Below are 20268 nucleotides of genomic sequence, written 5' to 3'. Positions count from 1 at the left end.
GAGTCGTGGTCCCACGTTCGTTACAGTCCTCTGTTTTACGGCTTCTTCACCAAGGACATTGGGGTATAGTGCGAACGAAACAACTTGCTCGTCAGCACTGTACTTGGTTCGGAATCGATGCTGCGATTACGAATATGTGTTCTTCGTGCCCGGCGTGTGCCGAACAACAGTCCGCACCGCCGCGGAAAGTCTTTGCATGGCCAAAAGCCACTTCCCCTTGGCAACGCTTGCACATTGATTTTGCTGGTCCCTTCTGGAATGCTCGATGGTTGGTTCTGGTCGATGCCTTCAGTAATTTTCCTTTTGTTGTCCGGATGTCTTCCACGACGTCCTCCGCCACCATCCAAGCGTTGTCTGCTATCTTTTGCATTGAAGGTCTTCCGCAGACTATTGTTTCCGACAATGGCCCACAATTCATGTCCGCAGAATTTCAGTCATTCTGCCAGGCCAATGGTATTCAACATCTGACATCCGCGCCGTTTTCGCCTCAGTCCAACGGTTCCGCTGAACGATTGGTCCAGACTTTCAAGTCACAGATGTTGAAATTGAAAGAGTCGCATTCTCGGGAGGACGCATTGTTGCTCTTTTTGTCTTCGAATCGCTCTCAGCCCCGCGATGGTCGCTCGCCGGCTGAGTTGCTCCACGGTCGTCCTCATCGCACCTTGATGTCTTTGCTGCGTCCGCCGCATCAGGTTCCTGTGCAGCGGCAGACTCCTGCTTTTGCTCCAGGCGACGTTGTATTTTATCGCAACTATCGCGGTTCACGGCGTTGGCTCGCAGGGCGCATTCTTCGCTGCCTCGGCCGCGCGATGTATTTGGTTTTGGGGGCCTCTGGTGAGGTGCGTCGGCATCTCAATCAGCTGCGCCTCTGTCGTCGCTCGGGTTCTGCCGCTCCCCGTCTGCTTTCAGCGACGGTGCCGTCCGGTCAGCGCCCTGGGGACCCATCTACTGGCTCGCCTCATCCCCAGGTGTTACCGACGATGCCTTCCATTTTGCCCGATGGCGACGCGCCGCCGCCGCCGCAGCAGCAGCAGCCGCCGCCGCCGCCGCTTGTTCTCCCGCCGGCGCCGCCCGCATTCGACGCTTCGTTGCAGCCGCCAAGCGCCTCCCAGGGTCACGCGCCGCCGATCGCTTCCCGTGACCGGCTGTCCTCCGCCATGGAACTCCCGCCCGCTCCGGACCACATGACGTCATCGCGCGTCGGGTACCCCGACGCAATGGAGATCGACCCTACGGCCCCTCCTGTCTCATTACGGGCGCATACACCGCATGTTGACGTGCACCCTGGACTAGTTTTGCAGGCGTTTCCTAGCTCCCCTCGGACCGAATGGCCGGGTGCGGGTGGCACAGCCTCGCCTGTTGTTAGGCTCCCCACCTCATCGCATACGTCAACATGTGGTCCTCCCCACGGCGGGCGGAAGCCTTATCTCACGACCGTTCGCCGATTTGCGGGGGAGGAATGTGGTGTCACCGCCAGACACCACACTTGCTAGGTGGTAGCTTAAATCGGCCGCGGTCCATGTAGTACATGTCGGACCCACGTGTCGCCACTGTGATCGCAGACCTAGCGCCACCACCAAGGCAGGTCTCGTGATACGAGAGAGCAATCGCCCCAGTTGTATGAGAACCTAGCTACAGCCCAGTTGTACGAGAACCTAGCTACCGACCAGATGTATGAAGCCTTTCTCTCTCATTAGCCGAGAGACAGAATAGCCATCCGCTAAGTTAATGGCTACGAACTAGCAAGGCGCCATTTGTATCAGTGCCTATAGCTTACGAGTATTCAAGAGAGATGTATTCCAAGGACTAATAAAAAGATAAGTAATAAGCATCTAAATACTTTTCTTCTTATTCATTTATAAGTTCTCATGTTCCAGACTTCACGCCCGTCTGCTTTAGCCGTGCGTGCCCTATCGGCTACTCATTTTCAGCCATCTCCACTTCACGGTGTCGGCCCAGCTACCGACACAACATTTATTGGCGACGAGCAAAAGAGTTTGTATTAATTCGTTTACAACAGTTTAGATTGTTATTTGGTCTCAGGAGTACAGTGACGAAACGACGCTTAAAGTCCTGTGGATTCTTTCTGAATAGCTGCAAACCAACCTTGCAACACTTCACACGATTCTGTTTTTGGTCAAGCGTTAGCAATCGCGGAACCCATCTTGTGAATAGTTTTCTCATGTTCGAATGTTTATGCAAAATATTATGTACCCATTCATTCGAGATGCCCACAGCACTAGCAATATCACGCACCTTAATTCTTCTGTCATACATCACCATATCATGGAATTTACCAATGATTTCTGGAGTTGTAGCCTCCACAGATCGTCCAAAACGTTCAGCATCACTTGTGCCCATATGCCCACTCCAAAAATTTTGAAACCACTTATAAACTGTTCTAATCGAAGGTGCATAGTCACCTCAGTGATTATCAAGCTTCTCTTTAGTATCATAAAGTACTATTTAATCACCACACGAAATTCTTTTTCGCCCATTTTTTGACAGTCACTCGACTTCGTTGAATCATACGAATGCCAAACACAAAGAAACAGACCAATATGGGTGAAACTTTGTGTGCGTTCTTTCCAAAGATGCTACTAACTAAACATGACCTCGATTGTGCCGGTGGTGCCATCTCTCGGACTTTGCACGGACTTTTCAAACGCCCCTGACTCGGAGAAAAAGCAACTAGTACACTGAACTCGGTACGTACTAAGGTAGCAATTATCACAATATCTGTACCTATACCCGTAACATCCTGTGTCGTGCACATGAATGATGTTGGTCTTCGGTGGAATTCACCAACATCGGAGAAGGAGAGTAATGCGTTACGCTCCATTGATAACGATGTCATTAGAGACGGAGCACAAGCACGGATCAGGGAAGAATGGAGAAGGGAACTGGTCATGCGCTTCGCCAAGCCTATCGTATCCGCCTCCCCTCCCTCACGCGGATCCTGTATGACCTCATTCTGTTCCTGCACCTCTTCCATTTCCTTGAACGGATACGCTTCCTTTACACCTCCCGTAAACTTGATCCCCCTCACCCGCTTGTCTCTCCCACCCTCTCCCACCAACCATCTGCTGCCGCAACTGCATTCCCATGTCCTACCTGCTCTCCATCTCTCCACTCTCCACACCCTCGCCGAAGGTGGCTTCCGCCAAATTCCCCTCGCTGATGATGCCCTCATACCCTTCATCTACCCCTCCTACTAACTTTGATCCTCCCCTTCCACCCCTGTGTCTTTTCCGATGGGCACCCTCTCTCCCTCCTCCTTTCCTCTCTCCCTCCTCTCCCCCCGGGCCGCCCCTACCCCCTACCTTCTTTCATCCCCCTCGCATCTCCTCTGCCACTGGCATCTACACCCTCCCCTCTCCCTCCTACCCCACCTGTTCTCCTTTGGCAGGTCCCCGGACTCGTACACGTATAGTAAACTTTCGCGTGCCGGAGATCATCTCGTAGTGTTTGTGTCGCCGTCGTGTTCGTGTTCCATTGTTTCCTCGTTTGTGCTCCATCGTTCGAGTGTGTCATCTCTGTACATGTCCACCTTACTGAACGTTTTTTATTTTGGACACTGCGCCCGTGAACGGCTCCATGTGTTTTAATTTTGTATGTTTACGTTTGTATATCCAACATGTCTGTTTTTCGACTGTCTCCTTTTGTATCATTTGTCATATCTGTGGCCGAAGAGCGGCGTAGTATGCCACTGCCGGCCTACCTGTATCAGGTGTGAAAATAACAATAAAAGGAAAAAAAGGGAAGTGGTCGTACCCTTTTGAAGGAACCATCCCAGCATTTGCGTTAAACGAGTTAGGGAAATCGCGGAAAACCTAAATCAGTACGGCTGGACGCGGTTTCGAACAGTCGTCTTCCCGAATGGCCGACATCGGTGCCACTGTGACCGCAGCTTAGGTGACAGAGGATGTTATAAGGTTGTAACCTGCATGAGTAGGTAGTAGGGCGACTCGGGCATCCAGACGAAGGTGGCGAAGAAGAGGGCGGGCATCGCGAGTAGGGCCCAGCAGTAGGCGCGGTAGGGCAGCCAGGCGCCGAGACACAGAGTGACGAGGCCGCCCAGCGTGTGGAGCAGCTGGCAGCAGGCGAGCGCGGCGCCGCGGCGCGCGTCGGCCGACACCTCCGCCAGGTAGGCAGGCAGCACCGACACGACGGCGGCGGCCGCCACGCTGAGCAGGGACCGCGCCGCCAGCAGCTCCCAGGCCGCGCGCGCCGCCGCCAGCCACGCGAAGCCGGCCGCCAGGGGCGCTGCGGTCGCGAGCAGCGCGCTGCGCCGGCCCACGCGGTCGAAGAAGAGCGGCACAGCCAGCACCGCCGCGGCCGCCGTCAGCAGCGGCCCCGACGCCACCCACGAGCCGGCCGACGCCGACAGCGGCAGCTCCGAGTCGGCGCGCTGCAGCCGCGGCAGCACCGGCGAGCACCAGTTCATGAACGCGCCCACCGACGCGTACGACAGCGACGCTGCAAACCACCCAATCTCCAGAAATCCCGCGCCTGCGCGCCAGCATTAATCTGCAAAAAGCCCGTCTTACCCCGAGAGAGTTGTTTGTAGCAATCCAATGCACCACGCGCCTTATTAGTGTACAGTCTTTCCTGTCACAAGTGACCATTTTACGAGTGACTATAGTGTGGGAGTTCCACAGCGTGCAGCTGGTGTTCCGAAGAAGCTGGGAATCGGTCACATCACCTCTTTCGTATATTACTTTTGACCACCTGTCAAAAGCCCGAATAACCACGTACTGCAGTTTGGAATCCTGCTAGATGTGCAGGAGGAGAGTCAGTGGCGTTTTGCAAGTTACCAAGAGTGGCATGGAGCCATACCATTCCGGTATCTTGGTCGTCTGTGCGAGGTTTCTCGGTTAAGGATCCGTAGCGTGAACAGCCTGATCGAGGTGGTCCCACAGATTCTCGACAGGGTTTAAAAATCCTGTGAGTTTGATGGCCAGGAGGGTACAGTAACCTCGTCCTGGAGCTCAAAGTCTTTTCGGGTTTGCTGCTGAATTCTAAAATCGGCTCGATTCAATATTTCAGTGATCCAAGTGTTCGCCATCTTTGTTCTCATTGGGACTCAGCAGCAGCAGCATTATCTTAAAGATGGCGAGCAGTTGGATCGCCGAAATATTGAATCGAGTTGATTTTCGGATCCGGCAGCAAACCCATAGAGACTATCAAACTAAGCCAGGAAAGCATACGAACTCTTATCCTGGTGCTCTTTCAAACACGGACATACATTACGAGCACTGAGATAAGTTGCATTGTCCTGCTGATAGATGCCATCATGCCGAGGAAAAGCAAACTGTACATAGGGATGGACATGCTCTCCAAGGATGGATGCATACTTGTGTTGGCTCATTGTGCGTTCTGGATGACGAAATGACCCAGGGAATACCACTAAAAGCATTTCCGAGACCATATTGTTCCCTTGTTATTTGTATGTTGTATGTTAACCGGGCACCTAGAAACGAGGGACAGGCTCTCTCCCAGTAGCAGCCATCCACAACCCCACGACAACTACCACAGTCCACTTCACCCCTCCACCACCCCACATGGAACCCAGGGTTATTGTGCGGTTCCTCCAAGTTGTTGCTATTTTCAGTCTAACACAGGTACATTAATTGTTGGCAGTCATTGCTGAAACATTCTCTAAATTCACCTAAAGCTGGGTGTGGCGCCAACTTATTCACTAAAAACTGACTTCATTAATCAAGAGAAGTAAAATGTACAAGCAATACCAACACATATGGTCGGAATTTTAAATTATTACATGTACACCAGGATGCAGCCAGTCATGTATGTTAGGAGTGGAACAAGGGTGACATCACCCCACTCTGCATTGTAGCCAAATATATTCAAGATGGCGGCAATGACGTCATCTAAGATGGCGGCGTGTAGACTTGGCAACAGCGCGTGATATCATTCAAGATGGCGGATTTTGGAGGAAAATAGGTCAGTTGGGCAATGTCCACTAACCTAGCACCCATAAAAATGGCGGGAAATTTGAATTTTGGCGGTAAAATAGGTCAGTTGAGCTATGCACACTAACCTAACACTCCAGAAGAAATTGGCGCGAATTGCAAATTCCAACAGGATAATGTCTGCAAAACCGTACTTGTATTTATTATTATTCATTATCATTTATTACCTTTTATTATCATTCATTATCATTTATTATTATTTATTATTATTCATTATCATTTATTATCATTCATGATCATTCATTAACATTTATTATTATTATTATTATTATTATTTATACAATGCACACGTGCTCGCTATGAGATCTGGAGTCCAACTGTGTTAGTTCATACCCCTGCCACCAGAGAGCACCACTGTGCCGTCATTCAAGATGGTGGGAAGAAAGCCAATTGGACTACCTCCACTAACCTAACCCCCAGAAAATTGGCGCGAAATTTTAATTTTGTCGGGAAAATAGGTCAATTGTGCTATGTCCAATAACTTAACCCTCCAGAAAAAATTTACGTCAAATTCAAATTTCATCAAGATAATGGCTGCAAAAGCTGTACTTGTCTTTATTATTATTCATTATCATTTATTATTATTTATTATTTATTATTATTGGCCTACCTCCACTAGAAAATAGCGCTAAATTCAAATTTCAACACAATCATTCACGTCTAAACTTACTCGCATATGTGTTAAATGATAATAGAGAGTATATGGGATGATTGATTGAGTTAGAACTGTAGCTAGGTACGGTTTAAACGTTGACTGATTTATTCTAGAGAAGGACAAGTTTCTGAAGGTCAGTTTTTTTTCCAGTGTTCTATCTGGATGCATTAGTCACGTGATACAGCCTGCGTTTTAGTCGTATACAGCTACGTGTTCCGTATGTGGTTTAAAGCACTGTCTACTGGCGATAGTTAACGGTGAACCCGTCGGTCATCAGAGGCCTTCCATCTCATGTGTGATGAAACTTGACACATTCCTCTAAACGCACTTTGATTTACGCGATCTCCACCTTGTCGCATCCTTGGCGTAAAATCGAGACTTCATCGTCATAACTAAGTTAGCTGTGGGTATTTGTGAGTTGCTGTAATCATTTTGTACACATTTACCCGACACATTGGCTGTTTACAGAGTTGGTGACGGAATGACTTGTAATTTTCACATGTTGGATGCTGCTGTTATGCGCATGTTTCCTTTTAGGATGCACCGCCCGCTACTATCATTTTTATATAGACCTGATGGTGTAATAGTATAATTTCTGACCCGTGATCGGATGTGATCAGTGGCCACTACACGTGTCCGCAGGGCCACACTGCCCTTGTATCATACAAAGCAAATGTTTTACGATTGGGGAAAGATAGCTCAGCGTAGGAGAACCGGGAAGAAGGATGTATGTCTGACAGGATGGAAAAGTAGGCGATCTAAGATTATCGCCCGTTTTTAAATGTTGAACGTTATAGTCTTAGGAGTGCTTGTGTTTATGTTCTCCCTCCCTCCCTCTCTCTCTCTCTCTCTCTCTCTCTCTCTCTCTCTCTCTCTTACCAGAACCTTCGAGGCACCGATCTTAGACCTCTAGAACTTTACACGTGAAAGATTGGATGATTTACGTAAAAATTTGTCGAACTACGTTGCGTATAAATATCACTCGGTTCTTGTTCTTCTTAACTGTATGCTATTAAATTAAGGCACTTTGAATTCTGTTACTATAAATCGATATGGTGTGCTAAGCTACAAGACTTGGTCACATCTCGAAAAATGTGGTGCATTTGGAGGGGCTAGGACTAGAAAGCTCTATTCAGCCAAGAGAGGTGGAGTGTAGCTGTATTCGTCTGCTCGGTTGAGGATTAATTGGGTAGCGATGTTGCAGGGTAGATTGGTCAATGCCCACGTGAGGATGGTCTTTTAACGTAAGATGGCGAGATTGCTCTGTGACCACCATACGCAGGGAGATTGATCGAGTACTATGCGCTAGGTCTTAGAAATATGTATAGCATTGTCTCGTATACTTTGATCGTTTTTATGTGTTCGAGAATTAAGTGTGAATGGACGTACAGAGCAATCATCTATCAATGCTCGCAATGATACTTGTAAAGTAGAGGGGGTATGGTTTAGCTATGATACTGAAATTATTAAAACATTCTGTCACGTGATTGGCCAGTGTTGGACATACTGTAAAATTTTTCGCGATATCAGCTGTGATGGATAATATTACAGTACATCGGTGGTGTCTTCTCCATCCCATCCGTGCATTGGGTACCTCATAATGATTGAGTGACAATGCCTGTTTGAGTTGCGGAACAAATTTTGGTTGATGGACCGCAACTTCTGGGGTTTATAGCACCGAAAACAGTAATCCGGTACTTGTGTGCAAAATGAGCAGTCACTAGAAATGGAACGCAGAGTTATCAACTACTCAGCACTGCGACATATGAGTTTAAATGTAGAGGGCCGTCACTCACTTTCGGGGGGGGGGGGGGGGGGTAGTTTGGAAAGTCACCACAACGCTGCCAGCCTCTTCTAGTTTCCTTGTGTTGTAGCTGTCCTTTATTTAAAATCATTCAGTGTTATACTACCGACCGTACGAATATGATTTACAAGGTGCAATGTATAGTTTCCTGTGAGAGGCCGTGCATCAGTCCGTGTTAATGTCTGTTTAGAATCAGACACGGACTTCAAAGTCATGGCAGAAAAGACGAAATGTGTGGCAGTGTGCAAAAGCGTGTTAGAAAGCAGTGTTTGAACAAGGGTCAGAGGTAGCTTCTCATTCGCTTAGAGTATGGGTGATCAAACTTTAAAGTGGTCTCTGCAGCGTCTGTATATTTAATATGATATTGTCCACATAGGCAGCTGCAGTTTGAGGTGTCGGACTTGGTGAGCTGTTAGGAATTCTTGGATGGCCACACTCTGAGTTATTCGGGGAGAGTATTGTGAATTCCGTTTGTTAGCGCCGGAGGTGGATCACACTGGTGCCTTCGTGACTTGCAAACAGATTGAGCTTTGTAAACGACGCAAATGTTAATATGTTAACAACAAATTTACAGTTAAAAATAAAAATAGAACTCATTGACGATAGCACATAAGTGCTGAAACATGGATGGGTGGAACAAAAAGAAAAAAGGTGTCTTGCATAAGGCGGAACTTCTCATCCCATCATCCCATTCCCAGGTTGAGCTTTTATAGTTGGTAATTCAATTCACTGTTTGATGGTAGAGAATAAAGATGATAGGATGTTGAGGATCTGGGGTGTACTTGTGTCTAGTTTGGGACGTACAACATTGCTCACATTCCTGGCGATTGGTGGAAACAAGGTCCTGTTGCAGTAACTAAGGTCGTTCTGTTTCTAGACAGACTGCAGAGGGTAGTGGATATGTCTTTGTCTGACTTAAATTGCAGAGATCAGATGCATAAAGATCTGGAAATGGGATCAGCTGAACGATGTGTAGGGTGTGACTAAAGCGAAGTTGGAATTTAACTGTAGAATGCAGGTTCGGGAAAGATTACACATTTCGCACTGGAAGCAGCCATCTTGATAACGGTAATTGCGTAATCAACTGACATGATGACAGAGCGCTCTAGTGGTTGTGATAAGAGCTAAACACACTTGAACTTGGAGCCATTTTTGTTATGTAAACGAATTGTATGATCTTCCGTCAAAATTCAAACTCCCCACCAAAATCTTGAATGCCGCCCTCTGCTGGTGGCGATGTGTACTAATCCAGTTGCACTCTGGACCTTGTGGGGGACACACGCGCATGGTATAAATAATAATAAATAATAAATGATAATAAATAATAATAAATGATCATAAATGACAATAAATGTTAATAAATGATCATAAATAACTGGAACAGCTGTCCGAATGCAGAGACCTGTTGGAGTGTAGCGATCTGTAAGAGTTAACTTTGCTGTCCTCTAAATGACCGAATAGCGAAGTAATAGTATGTGTTGGGCGGCTTTGGTGATCAAGTCAGAATTTGAGAAGATGATCGATTTGGGTTGGAGTGTTATTCGATGGGATGTAGATTGTTTGGTTGACTACTTCTGCACATTTGCTGCCTTTATTTAGTTGAGTGAAGATCGATTCTGGTGTATTGGATACACGCTTGTCTGTTCTCTAGACCTGGGACAGACCTTAGTTGACGTGTAAATTATAGCGAAGATCTTGAATATGTTACATGATTGATAATGGTATTCGAGAGTGGAAATATCATTTTCCGTATGTTTGTTTCTAGTTAGTCAGTGGTTTACAGCATGCTGCACATAGATAAAGTTCGGCGTTTGTAGAGAATTAATTTGAAGTCTGTATCTTGGGAATTATGATGAACTAGTTCAAATGGCTCTGAGCACTATGCGACTTAACTTCTGAGGTCATCAGTCGCCTAGAACTTAGAACTAATTAAACCTAACTAACCTAAGGACATCACACACATCCATGCCCGAGGCAGGATTCGAACCTGCGACCATAGCGGTCGCTCAGCTCCAGACTGTAGCGTCTAGAACCGCACGGCCACTCCGGCCGGCCGATGATCTAGTGATCAGTAGGGTGTAGTGCATGATATTGAGAAGTACAGCTAAAATGGAGTAATATTATGGAGAAAGTACATGTGTTCTTGCAGTCTATGAGTCTGAGGATATTTGTAGAAAAGCGAACAGACAAGGAAGGAAAGACAGTAAGGTGTTTGTGCAAACGGGAGGCGAAACCGAATTTGTAAAAACAGTTCTGAGGGTGACATAGGTTCGCTGATGTAAGAGGGAAGATTAGCTCTGAGTGTCAGGTCTGTAGAGAGGAAGAGCAGGTTGGCGGTGCTTTCCTAGGGTTGGAGAGCATTGCGGTATATAAAAGCTGTAGAAATAGGATATTGTTTTCGCATGCTCTGGAGATATACTGGATAAGTGCACTGTTTTGTGTCAAATGTGTATATACTGTATTGTAAAGTTAATGTGGTTTACATTGTGTAGCGTTTGTATATATTGCATTGTAAAGTTACTGTTGTTTATGTTATGTGATGAGTAGAGAGGAAGTCGTAAGGACGGTAGAGATATTTCCAGAGTAACAGCGGTCAAGAGAGTGTATTTCCGATACTTATCTCATTGTCGAATGCCAATCAATTGAGAACACGATCGTAACATTTAACTGTAAGTATAATGGTATCAACGACTTCGGTATTCGAGAGTGCGGATATCATATTTTGGTGTGTTTGTTTCTAGTTACTCAGTGGTTTACAGGATGCTGTACTTCGATAAATTTTGGTGTGTTCTTGTAGTCTATGAGTCTGGAGATGTTTGTAGAAAAGCGAGCAGGCAAGGAAGAAGAGACAGCAACGGATTTGTGTTGAGGGGAAGCGATCGCCGAATTTGTGGAACAGTTCTGAGAGGGACTTCTGTCCTCTGTTGTAGAAGGGCTGATTATCGCTGAGTTTCGGGAGTGTAGAAAGAAAGAGCAGGTTCACAGTGCTTCCTTAGGAATGGAGAGCATTGGGGCATATAGTCGGTATTGTAAAGTTACTGTGGCTTACATTGTGCACGCTTCGTATATATTGGATTGTGTAGTTACTACTGCTTATGTTATGTTATGGGATGAGTAGAGACGATGACCGTGTGTGTGTGTGTGTGTGTGTGTGTGTGTGTGTGTGTGTGTGTGTGTGTGTAGATTGAGGGGGCTGTGGAGATAATTTAGCGATCTTTGTAAAAGTAAGCACAGAAAGCCTCAGATAGAAAAGCAAGATCGTACTTCGATAACGGTGCCTTAGAAAATTAGGCCTGTAAATTCGATAAGAAGGAATAAGAATCATTAATCGGTTGTGTTGGGATATAGGAGGGTTGAGAACATTTGCGTATGTTGAGAGCTGGAGGGGTAGGAGGTTAGGAGCACATTCAGTATTATCTTCGTGAACAAGTTCTGTTAGGGTAAGAATTTGAATTTACACATAAGCTGAGAAAACACGAAAGCGAGCGTTAACTATTTCTTGGAGCACTATACAATTTCGATGAAGTTGACTGTGCTCTGATTTTTTTTTTTTTTTTTTTTTTTTTGCATAGTCAGATGATCGTTTTAAATTGTGAGGGGAGGGAAGCGCTGGGATGTGTGTGGACGGTGTGTGTGAACTCGTTCTCGGCTATTCTGACAACAGACCTGAAGGTGGAGATGTGTCGCAAATAGGCCGGCATGCAACGGAATACGGCCTTAACCCGTGTGTTGGACAGCACTGAGTTAGGACGGTGACAACGAAGCGCGCGGCCTGGCTTGGATAGTCGTGTTTGGCGTCTAGGTGATACGAATTTCTCCGGTGTTAGGTGTGAATGCGGCTGTCATCAAGTCATGTTTGAGGGAGGTCGAACAGATACCTTTGAGTGAATTGAGATCTGTCATGCGTGACTTAGTGTGGGAAAGGTTGACTGCGCGCGTCTGTTGAGTTATTTTGCTATGCGTTATTTGGACAGATTACGAGTACTGAGAGTGTGCACAGTTATGTGTACTGTATTGTTTAGGAGCAGTTTGATATTGTGCACTGAAATTAGGAGCTGTTTGCGTGTCTGCTGACTCTGCAACATGACCCCAGGTACATCAGGGCGAGTGTTTTTTTTATGAGAGTGATAGACATACTCGATGTCTAAGTAAAATTTTCGTTAAGTATTTGTGCGACGATATAGAATATGAGAGAGTTCGAGTTGGTTCTTATTTTTTCTACTTGGACGTTTTGTTAGATCGAATTGCGGAGGCAAGTAGCTACGAGCGCGCGAGGGATGGGATTGCAGCATATCTCCGTCTCTCAGCGGTTAACTACAGGGGGGGGGGGGGGAGCTATGTTCTCTGCTTAGGTACTGGGGGTGTGCTCTGGCTATGTCCTGGACCGTGTGGATTGAACAACAGTATTCAGATCATAGTTTAGTTAGAATATTTACAGAGGAGTATTTCCGACGCGAGTATAAAGGTTCAGGCTGTGACGTGGACGGTCTCGCGCTCTTGGTGCGTGAGAGAGGCAAAGCCGACGATTTTGAGTCATCACAGGTGACTTAGGTTGGTGACTTTGTTTGCCACAATTTTCTTGTGTTGGTAGCGAAACACGAACTGACCATAGTAAACGGCAGTACACATTAGTACATGTTAGCCAACGATCATGGGTTGCTAAGGGGACGTGGTGGTCGGTATTTCATTCCAAGTCCAGGTGGGCGTGGCACTTGCGAAAATTGAAAAAAATGGTTCAAATGGCTCTGAGTACTATGGGACTTAACATCTGAGGTCATCAGTCCCCTAGAACTTAGAACTACTTAAACCTAACTGACCTAAGGACATCACACACATCCATGCCAGAGGCAGGATTCGAACCTGTGACCGTAGCAGTCGCACGGTTCCGGACTGAAGGGCCTAGAACCACTCGGCCACACTGGCCGGTGCGAATATTGATTCCAAGGCTAGGTGGACGTGGCACGTTTCCGCATCAGAGAGGTTAATTAACTGATCAATTTAATTAAGTAGTCTTGCGAACTTTGTTACATTCACTTGTGGAGGTACTAAGCTGGGTACGCGCGATGGCTCACGTGTACGGACGTGTGTTTTCTCGACGATCTTGGATTAGGTTAGTGCAGAATGTGGATTGAAGAATGAGAGTCGGGTGATCAATTAACTTATCGAGGGACGTCGTGGCGAGCACATGTGCTGGACCATCTGTTGTGACGTCATGGCGGATTCCACTCTCGAGCAATCTTTGGCGCCAAACGTGTGGCAGGGTGTTGTGAAGTCGGCAGGTTCCAACTTGTGCAGCGAACAGCTTTGGCGCCAACTGTTCGGTGGGGGCAGACTCCACTGTCCACAAAAACATGTTTACATCACTAGACCAGCATGGGCCTGCGAAGTGAGTCGGCGCCAGTAGGCTGTGATGTGAGCAGCTGCTGGACGGGCAGTGTAGTGCACGTATCGCAGCCGACGGCCGCCACATAAGGCGACAGCTTGCTTGCTGGTAGCACGCGGAGCGGTGCGGGTCGGCGGCGACCATATGAACTAATTCAATTGGACTGGGGGACATGTGGTGACTGGACTGCGATCTCTAAGATGTGTACTAAATATGTTGGAGAAAAAGTGATGACTGTACTGCTTGAAGTAAAGACTTCTGTCCTATTTCCTTGCAAAATCAGAGGATGTGAATTACGTTAGTACAAGTGCAGTTTATTATTTGACGTGATTTTGATAGGTTAGCAGTGAAAAATGATAAGTGACAGTCAAAGTTCGTAGTATGTGGACTATTTCGTACGTGTGATCGATTATGGTGTTGGAATTTGAACTTGTGACAGATTTTTTGTTATGGATGTAACGCAAATGGCTTTCTTCCCACCGAAATCAGACATTTTTAATAAATAATAATAATAAGTAGAAGTACAGTTGCTGAGACATTATTGTGTTGAAATTTGAAATTAGCGCAATTTTCTAGTGGAGGTAGGCCAATAATAACAAATAATAAATAATAATAAATGATAATGAGTAATAATAAAGACAAGTACAGCTTTTGCTGCCATTATCTTGATGGAATTTGAATTTGGTGCAAATTTTTTCTGGAGGGTTAAGTTATTGGACATAGGACAATTGACCTATTTTCCCGACAAAATTAAAATTTCCCGCCAATTTTCTGGGGGTTAGGTTAGTGGAGCTAGTCCAATTGGCTTTCTTCCCGCCAAAATCCGCCATCTTGAATGACGGCACAGTGGTGCTCTCTGGTGGCAGGGGTATGAACTAACACAGTTGGACTCCAGATCTCATAGCGAACGCATGTGCATTGTACAAAAAATAATAATAATAATAATAAATGTTAATGAATGATCATGAATGATAATAAATGATAATGAATAATAATAAATAATAATAAATGATAATGAATGATAATAAAAGGTAATAAATGATAATGAATAATAATAAAGACAAGTACGGTTTTGCAGACATTATCCTGTTGGAATTTGCAATTCGCGCCAATTTCTTCTGGAGGGTTAGGTTAGTGTGCATAGCTCAACTGACCTATTTTACCGCCAAAATTCAAATTTCCCGCCATTTTTATGGGTGCTAGGATAGTGGACATTGCCTAATTGACCTATTTTCCTCCAAAATCCGCCATCTTGAATGATATCATGCGCTGTGTCCAAGTCTACACGCTGCCATCTTAGATGACGTCATTGCCGCCATCTTGAATATATTTGGCTACAATACAGTGTGGAGTGATGTCAGCCTTGTTCCACTACTTATGTCAAACAACAACGCAGCTTAGTTTTCTTAGTATTTTCAGCTACTTATAAATGTATGCTAGGTCATCAGCAGCCGTACATGCAGAAACCACATTTGCCCTGCAAGTAAGATAGGTCATGTTCTCCTGTTTAATCTGCTGTTGAAGAGAATTGTCATTGTCACACTCTGACGAAGCTAGAAAACAGTAGTTATTGTGGGTCATTCGACTTTAACTACGAGTACTATTACGTGAAATGGACATCATTCTCTTAACAGTGTTGCGTAATACAACTTACACGAACTTTGTAAGCAACTTACAGGACTTTCGAAGTAATATTTTAAGATTACCATTAAATATTCTTCTTTTATATTTTTCGTCAAGTTTAGGGAAATTAACGTGCAACATTTTTTCCCCTTTATTCATCACATTCGTTTTTGATATGTTAGGATTTATTACACCCTGTGCTAGCACACTTGCACCTAACGAAGTGGCTAGCACACTGGAATTGCATTCGGGAGGACGTCGGTTCAAACCCGTGTCCAGACCTCCTGATTTAAGTTCTCCGCGATTTCCGTAAGCTGATTCAGGCAAATGCTGGAATGGTTCCTTTGAAAGGGCACGGCCGACTTCCTTCCCTGTCATTCCCTAATTCCATGGGATCGATGACCTCATTGTTTGGACCCCTGTCCCAAATCAACCAACCAATATCCACTTGCCGGAATGGGTGTAAGCAAAGGGAAACAAAAAGGAAAATGCGCACCGACCATTTAGTAAACCGTCTTCAGTTAAGTATTTGTGTGATACGCTAACATACGTGTTGGATGAAAGAATTTATTTGTGCTTCCAGTGCTGCCTGGTGAAGTGAATTACAAGCGAGTACATTATGTTCCGACATGTTCTTTGGAGTTGTAGAAATATTACAATACACAACGTCTTTTAAGCATCCTCAAACAAAAAATTGCAGAAGAGTTAAATAAGGAGACAGGACAAGGCAGTCTACTGTTTCTCCACGACTAACCCATCTGGCAGGGCACCTTCGGGTCACAATATGACGTGCATGCATGACATTATGTGCTGGACAGCCACCGTGTTGGTACCACTTAACCGTTCCGGTTCTTAGTGGCACTTCATCTAGGAGACAAGGAAGGATTCGTGGGAGAAAGTGGCATACGCACTTCTGTTTAGGTCACAATTGATGAGATAAGGGACAATAATTCAGTACCAAGTATACCACATTTCTACATTTCAATAAGGCGATATGGGCTTCCGGAGCCGAATGCTCAAACGGTTTATAACCAAGTTGCGCGGCTGCGAACTATCGTGTCAGTTGTGTGACTGGATTCTTGATTTCCTGTCGGGAAAATCACATTTCGTATTAACTGACGGAAAGTCATCGAGTAAAATGGGGCCGCTGGAGTTCCGCAACGAAGTCTTATAAGACCTCTGCTGATCTTAATCTGCGTAAACGACTTGTTTGACGATCTGAGCATGTTTGTAGATGACTCTGTCATTTACTGTCTAGTAAAGTCATCAGAAGATTAAAAACCATTGCAATATGATTTAGACAAGATATCTATATGGTGCGAGAAATGGTGATTGACCATAAGTAACGAACGGCGGCAGGTCCCCCATATGAGTACTAAAAGGAATCCATTAAATTTCGGATACATGATAAATCACATAAACATGAAGGCAGGTCAGTTCAACTAAATACCTAGGAGTTACAATTACGAACAACTGACATTGGAACGACCGTATAGATACACTGAAGAGCCAAAGAAGCTGGTATACCTGCCTAATATCGTGTGGGGCCGCCGCGAGCACGCAAAAGTGCCGCAACAAGACGTGGCGCGGACTCGACTAATGTGTGAAGTACTACAGGAGGGAACTGACTCCGTAAGAGTACGACGGGGTGGAGATCTCTTCTGAACAGCACTTTGCAAGGCATCCTATACATGCTCAATAAAGTTCATGTCTGGTGAGTTTGGTGGCCAGCGGAAGAGTTTAAGCTGAGAAGAGTGTTCCTGGTGCAACGCTGTAACAATTCCGGATGTGTGTGGTGTCGCATTGTCCTGCTGGAATTGCCCACGTCCGTCGGAATGCACAATGGACACGAATGGATGCAGGTGATCAAACAGGATGCTTACGTGCGTGTCAACTGTCAGAGTCGTATCTAGATGTACCAACGGTCCCATATCACTCCAACTGCATACGCCTCACACCATTACAAAGCCTCCACCAGCTTTAACAGTCTCCTGCTGACATGCAGTGTCTCCATACCTGTACACGTCCATCCGCTCTACAATTTGAAGCGAGACTCGTCCGTCCAGGCAACATGTTCCCACCCATTAGCAGTCCAATGTCGGTATTGATGGGCCCAGGCGAGGCGTAAAGCTTTGTGTCGTGCTGTTATCAAGGGTACACGAGTGGGCCTTTGGCTCCGAAACCCCATATCGATGATGTTTCGTTGATGGTTCGCACGCTGACGCTTGCTGATGACCCGGCATTGAAATCCGCAGCAATTTGCGGAAGGGTTGCACTTCTGCCACGTTGAACGATTCTCTTCAGTCGTCATTTTCCCGTTCTTGTAGGATTTTTTTCCGGTCGCAGCGATGTCGGAGATTTGATGTCTTACCGGATCCCTGATATTCACGGTACACTCGTGAAATGCTCGTACGGGAACATCCCCACTTCATCGCTACCTCGGAGATGCTGTGTCCCATCGCTCGTGCGCCGACTGTAACACCACGTTCAAACTCACTTTAATCTTGATAACCTGCCATTGAAGCAGCAGTAACCGATCTAACAACTGCGGCAGACACATGTTGTCTTAATAGACGTTGCCGACCTCGGCACCGTATTCTACCTGTTTACACATTTCTGTATTTGAATACCCATACCTATACCATTTTCTTTGGTGCTTCAGTGTACGTTGTGAGAATGTACCGGTTTGGACTGACGGAGGACATCGTAAAAGTTCGAAGTGAGAAACAGGGGAGAGAGTGTCACCGATATGACACAAGAGATGAAATGGCAGTTATTAAAACAAAGGCGATTTTCATTGCAACGAGATTTCGCGAAATTTTAATCTTCAGCGTTTTCTTTCCAATTCCAAAATATTCTGTTGACAACAACCTACATAGGGAGAAATGATCATTTTAATAACATAAAAGAAATCAGAGCTCGCACGGAAAGACTGAAGTCTCCCTTGTTCCTGGGCGCTGTTACAGAACGGAATGGTAGAGAAATAGTATGACAGCGGTTCGTTGAACCCTATGCCAGACACTTAAATATGAACTGCAGAGTAGTCATGTAGATGTGGATGTAGATTACACTTCAGAAGTTAACCCTCCTTTGACGCTGGTGTTCCTCCTGTCTAATCCATCTTGAGTTTTCAGTGGACCAATAATGTTTGTTATTTGTTACGGTATATTAATCATTGTTATTTGTATTTACCTGCAGTTTGCTTGAGAAGGAACATTCGTCAGTAGAAATAACGTCAGAGAAACTATTATGATTGGCGAGAGTTTGCTGCAGTGTCCTCTGACAGAACTTAGATGATTCTGGAAATCACTGCTATGCAGTTTTTGGTGTAAGTGTAAATGGTAAGGATGGAAACCCGTTAGAACGCGATGTACACTGTCGTTATGAATGCCAGGCTACTGTTCGAGCTGTCGTATGCACGTACGTGGTGGATTCACCCCAACAGAAGCGAGAACAACAAGTTAGGAAGCTTCAGTTGTGTGAGTTCCATGACGACTGTATTGCTTTGCGCTGAAACTTCCCGTTTTTCTATAGCGTCACAACAAGACGAATAAACACCCAACGGAAAGGTATGTTCCTGTCAGGATATCACTCTCTGTACAGTTTCTCTGCATGAGTAGCATTATGGCTTTCTTCAACCGCAATAAAAGAAAAGTAATCATGATGCAGTTTTTTATCAAGGATTGCCTTTCGACAATATTGGTGATATTCACTCCAGTTGTCGTTGCTAGAAAAATAGTTGTATGATGGCTCACATCAGCTATTAAGGAGTGTCTTTACTCGACATAACATATCGTTTAAGGATACTGCAGTATTGTACTACACCTCTTCATATCGCTAGTAAATAATGTTGTTTTCTTACGTTGTAAAATAAATTAATGAAGTATTGGGTTTCTTTTGGGGGATGATTGTCTTAATTATGTGTAGATTTTTGTATGTGAACGCTGAGTGGAATCACTTAAGGGAATGTCGAAAGAATTTCTTGCTCTGTAGGAAAAATCTGAAATATACTTGATCCAGTTGACAGAATTAAACTATTTTATATAGGAAAGCTTATGACGACCCGCTCGAAGGCAAATAGTTTGATTAACATTAGCTGTCGTGGGAAGAAATATCAGAACAGGACGCGTTTGTAGGTGTAGCTGAGATGAAATGGTTCAAATGGCTCTGAGCACTATGGGACTCAACTTCTGAGGTCATCAGTCCCCTAGAACTAATTAAACCTAATCAACCTAAGGAAATCACACACATCCATGTCCGAGGCAGGATTCGAACCTGCGACCGTAGCGATCGCGCGGTTCCACACTGATGCGCCTAGAACCTCTCGGTCACAGTGGCCTGCCACCATGCGACATTGTTCGGTCCGCAGGCACGATGAAAGCCAAGACCGACGTGGTGCGAAACATGTACAGAGTAAAAGCTTGGGGACCAGCGGACTCACTCACATGTAGTCCAGGCTGGGCAAAACCTCGGCGCCAGAAGCTCATCCGGGACAGGTAGAGGCAGTACCATTCTCTGGTGCTGGCAGCAACGTCCTACGGAACGAGAATCACTCCGTCTGCTTTCAGTTTTAGCCCTTTCGACGTACACTATTGTGGAAGGGAGTATTGCAGCAATTCCAAGCTCAGAAAGCGGTGCAGATGGCAGAAAACAAGTTTTCGTCAACAAAACGCTGATCGCGGAACGTAGAGGCACCACCGAAGAAATTAGAAAAGAGGTTGTTGTTGTTGTGGTCTTCAGTCGTGAGACTGGTTTGATGCAGCTCTCCATGCTACTCTATCCTGTGCAAGCTTCTTCATCTCCCAGTACT

General features: G+C 45.6%; 1 protein-coding gene across 1 annotated transcript in view; it reads right to left on the bottom strand.

Moving 5' to 3' along the window:
- Positions 1–19945, bottom strand: part of LOC126413025 (facilitated trehalose transporter Tret1-like) — a 51696-nt gene extending 31751 nt beyond the window's left edge. Inside the window, exons 1-2 of the mRNA XM_050082918.1 lie at positions 19900–19945; positions 3944–4512 (exon numbers count right to left, since the gene is read on the bottom strand). Coding sequence (XP_049938875.1) covers positions 3944–4512; positions 19900–19945 — 615 coding nt within the window. The remainder of the gene's footprint in view (positions 1–3943; positions 4513–19899) is intronic.
- Between the last annotated feature and the right edge of the window lie 323 nt (positions 19946–20268).

The sequence above is a fragment of the Schistocerca serialis genome, chromosome 7 (assembly GCF_023864345.2).
Source record: "Schistocerca serialis cubense isolate TAMUIC-IGC-003099 chromosome 7, iqSchSeri2.2, whole genome shotgun sequence".
NCBI classification, from domain to species: domain Eukaryota; kingdom Metazoa; phylum Arthropoda; class Insecta; order Orthoptera; family Acrididae; genus Schistocerca; species Schistocerca serialis.
Note: the sequence above shows the minus strand (reverse complement) of the source record. Positions and strands in the feature narration are given on the sequence as shown.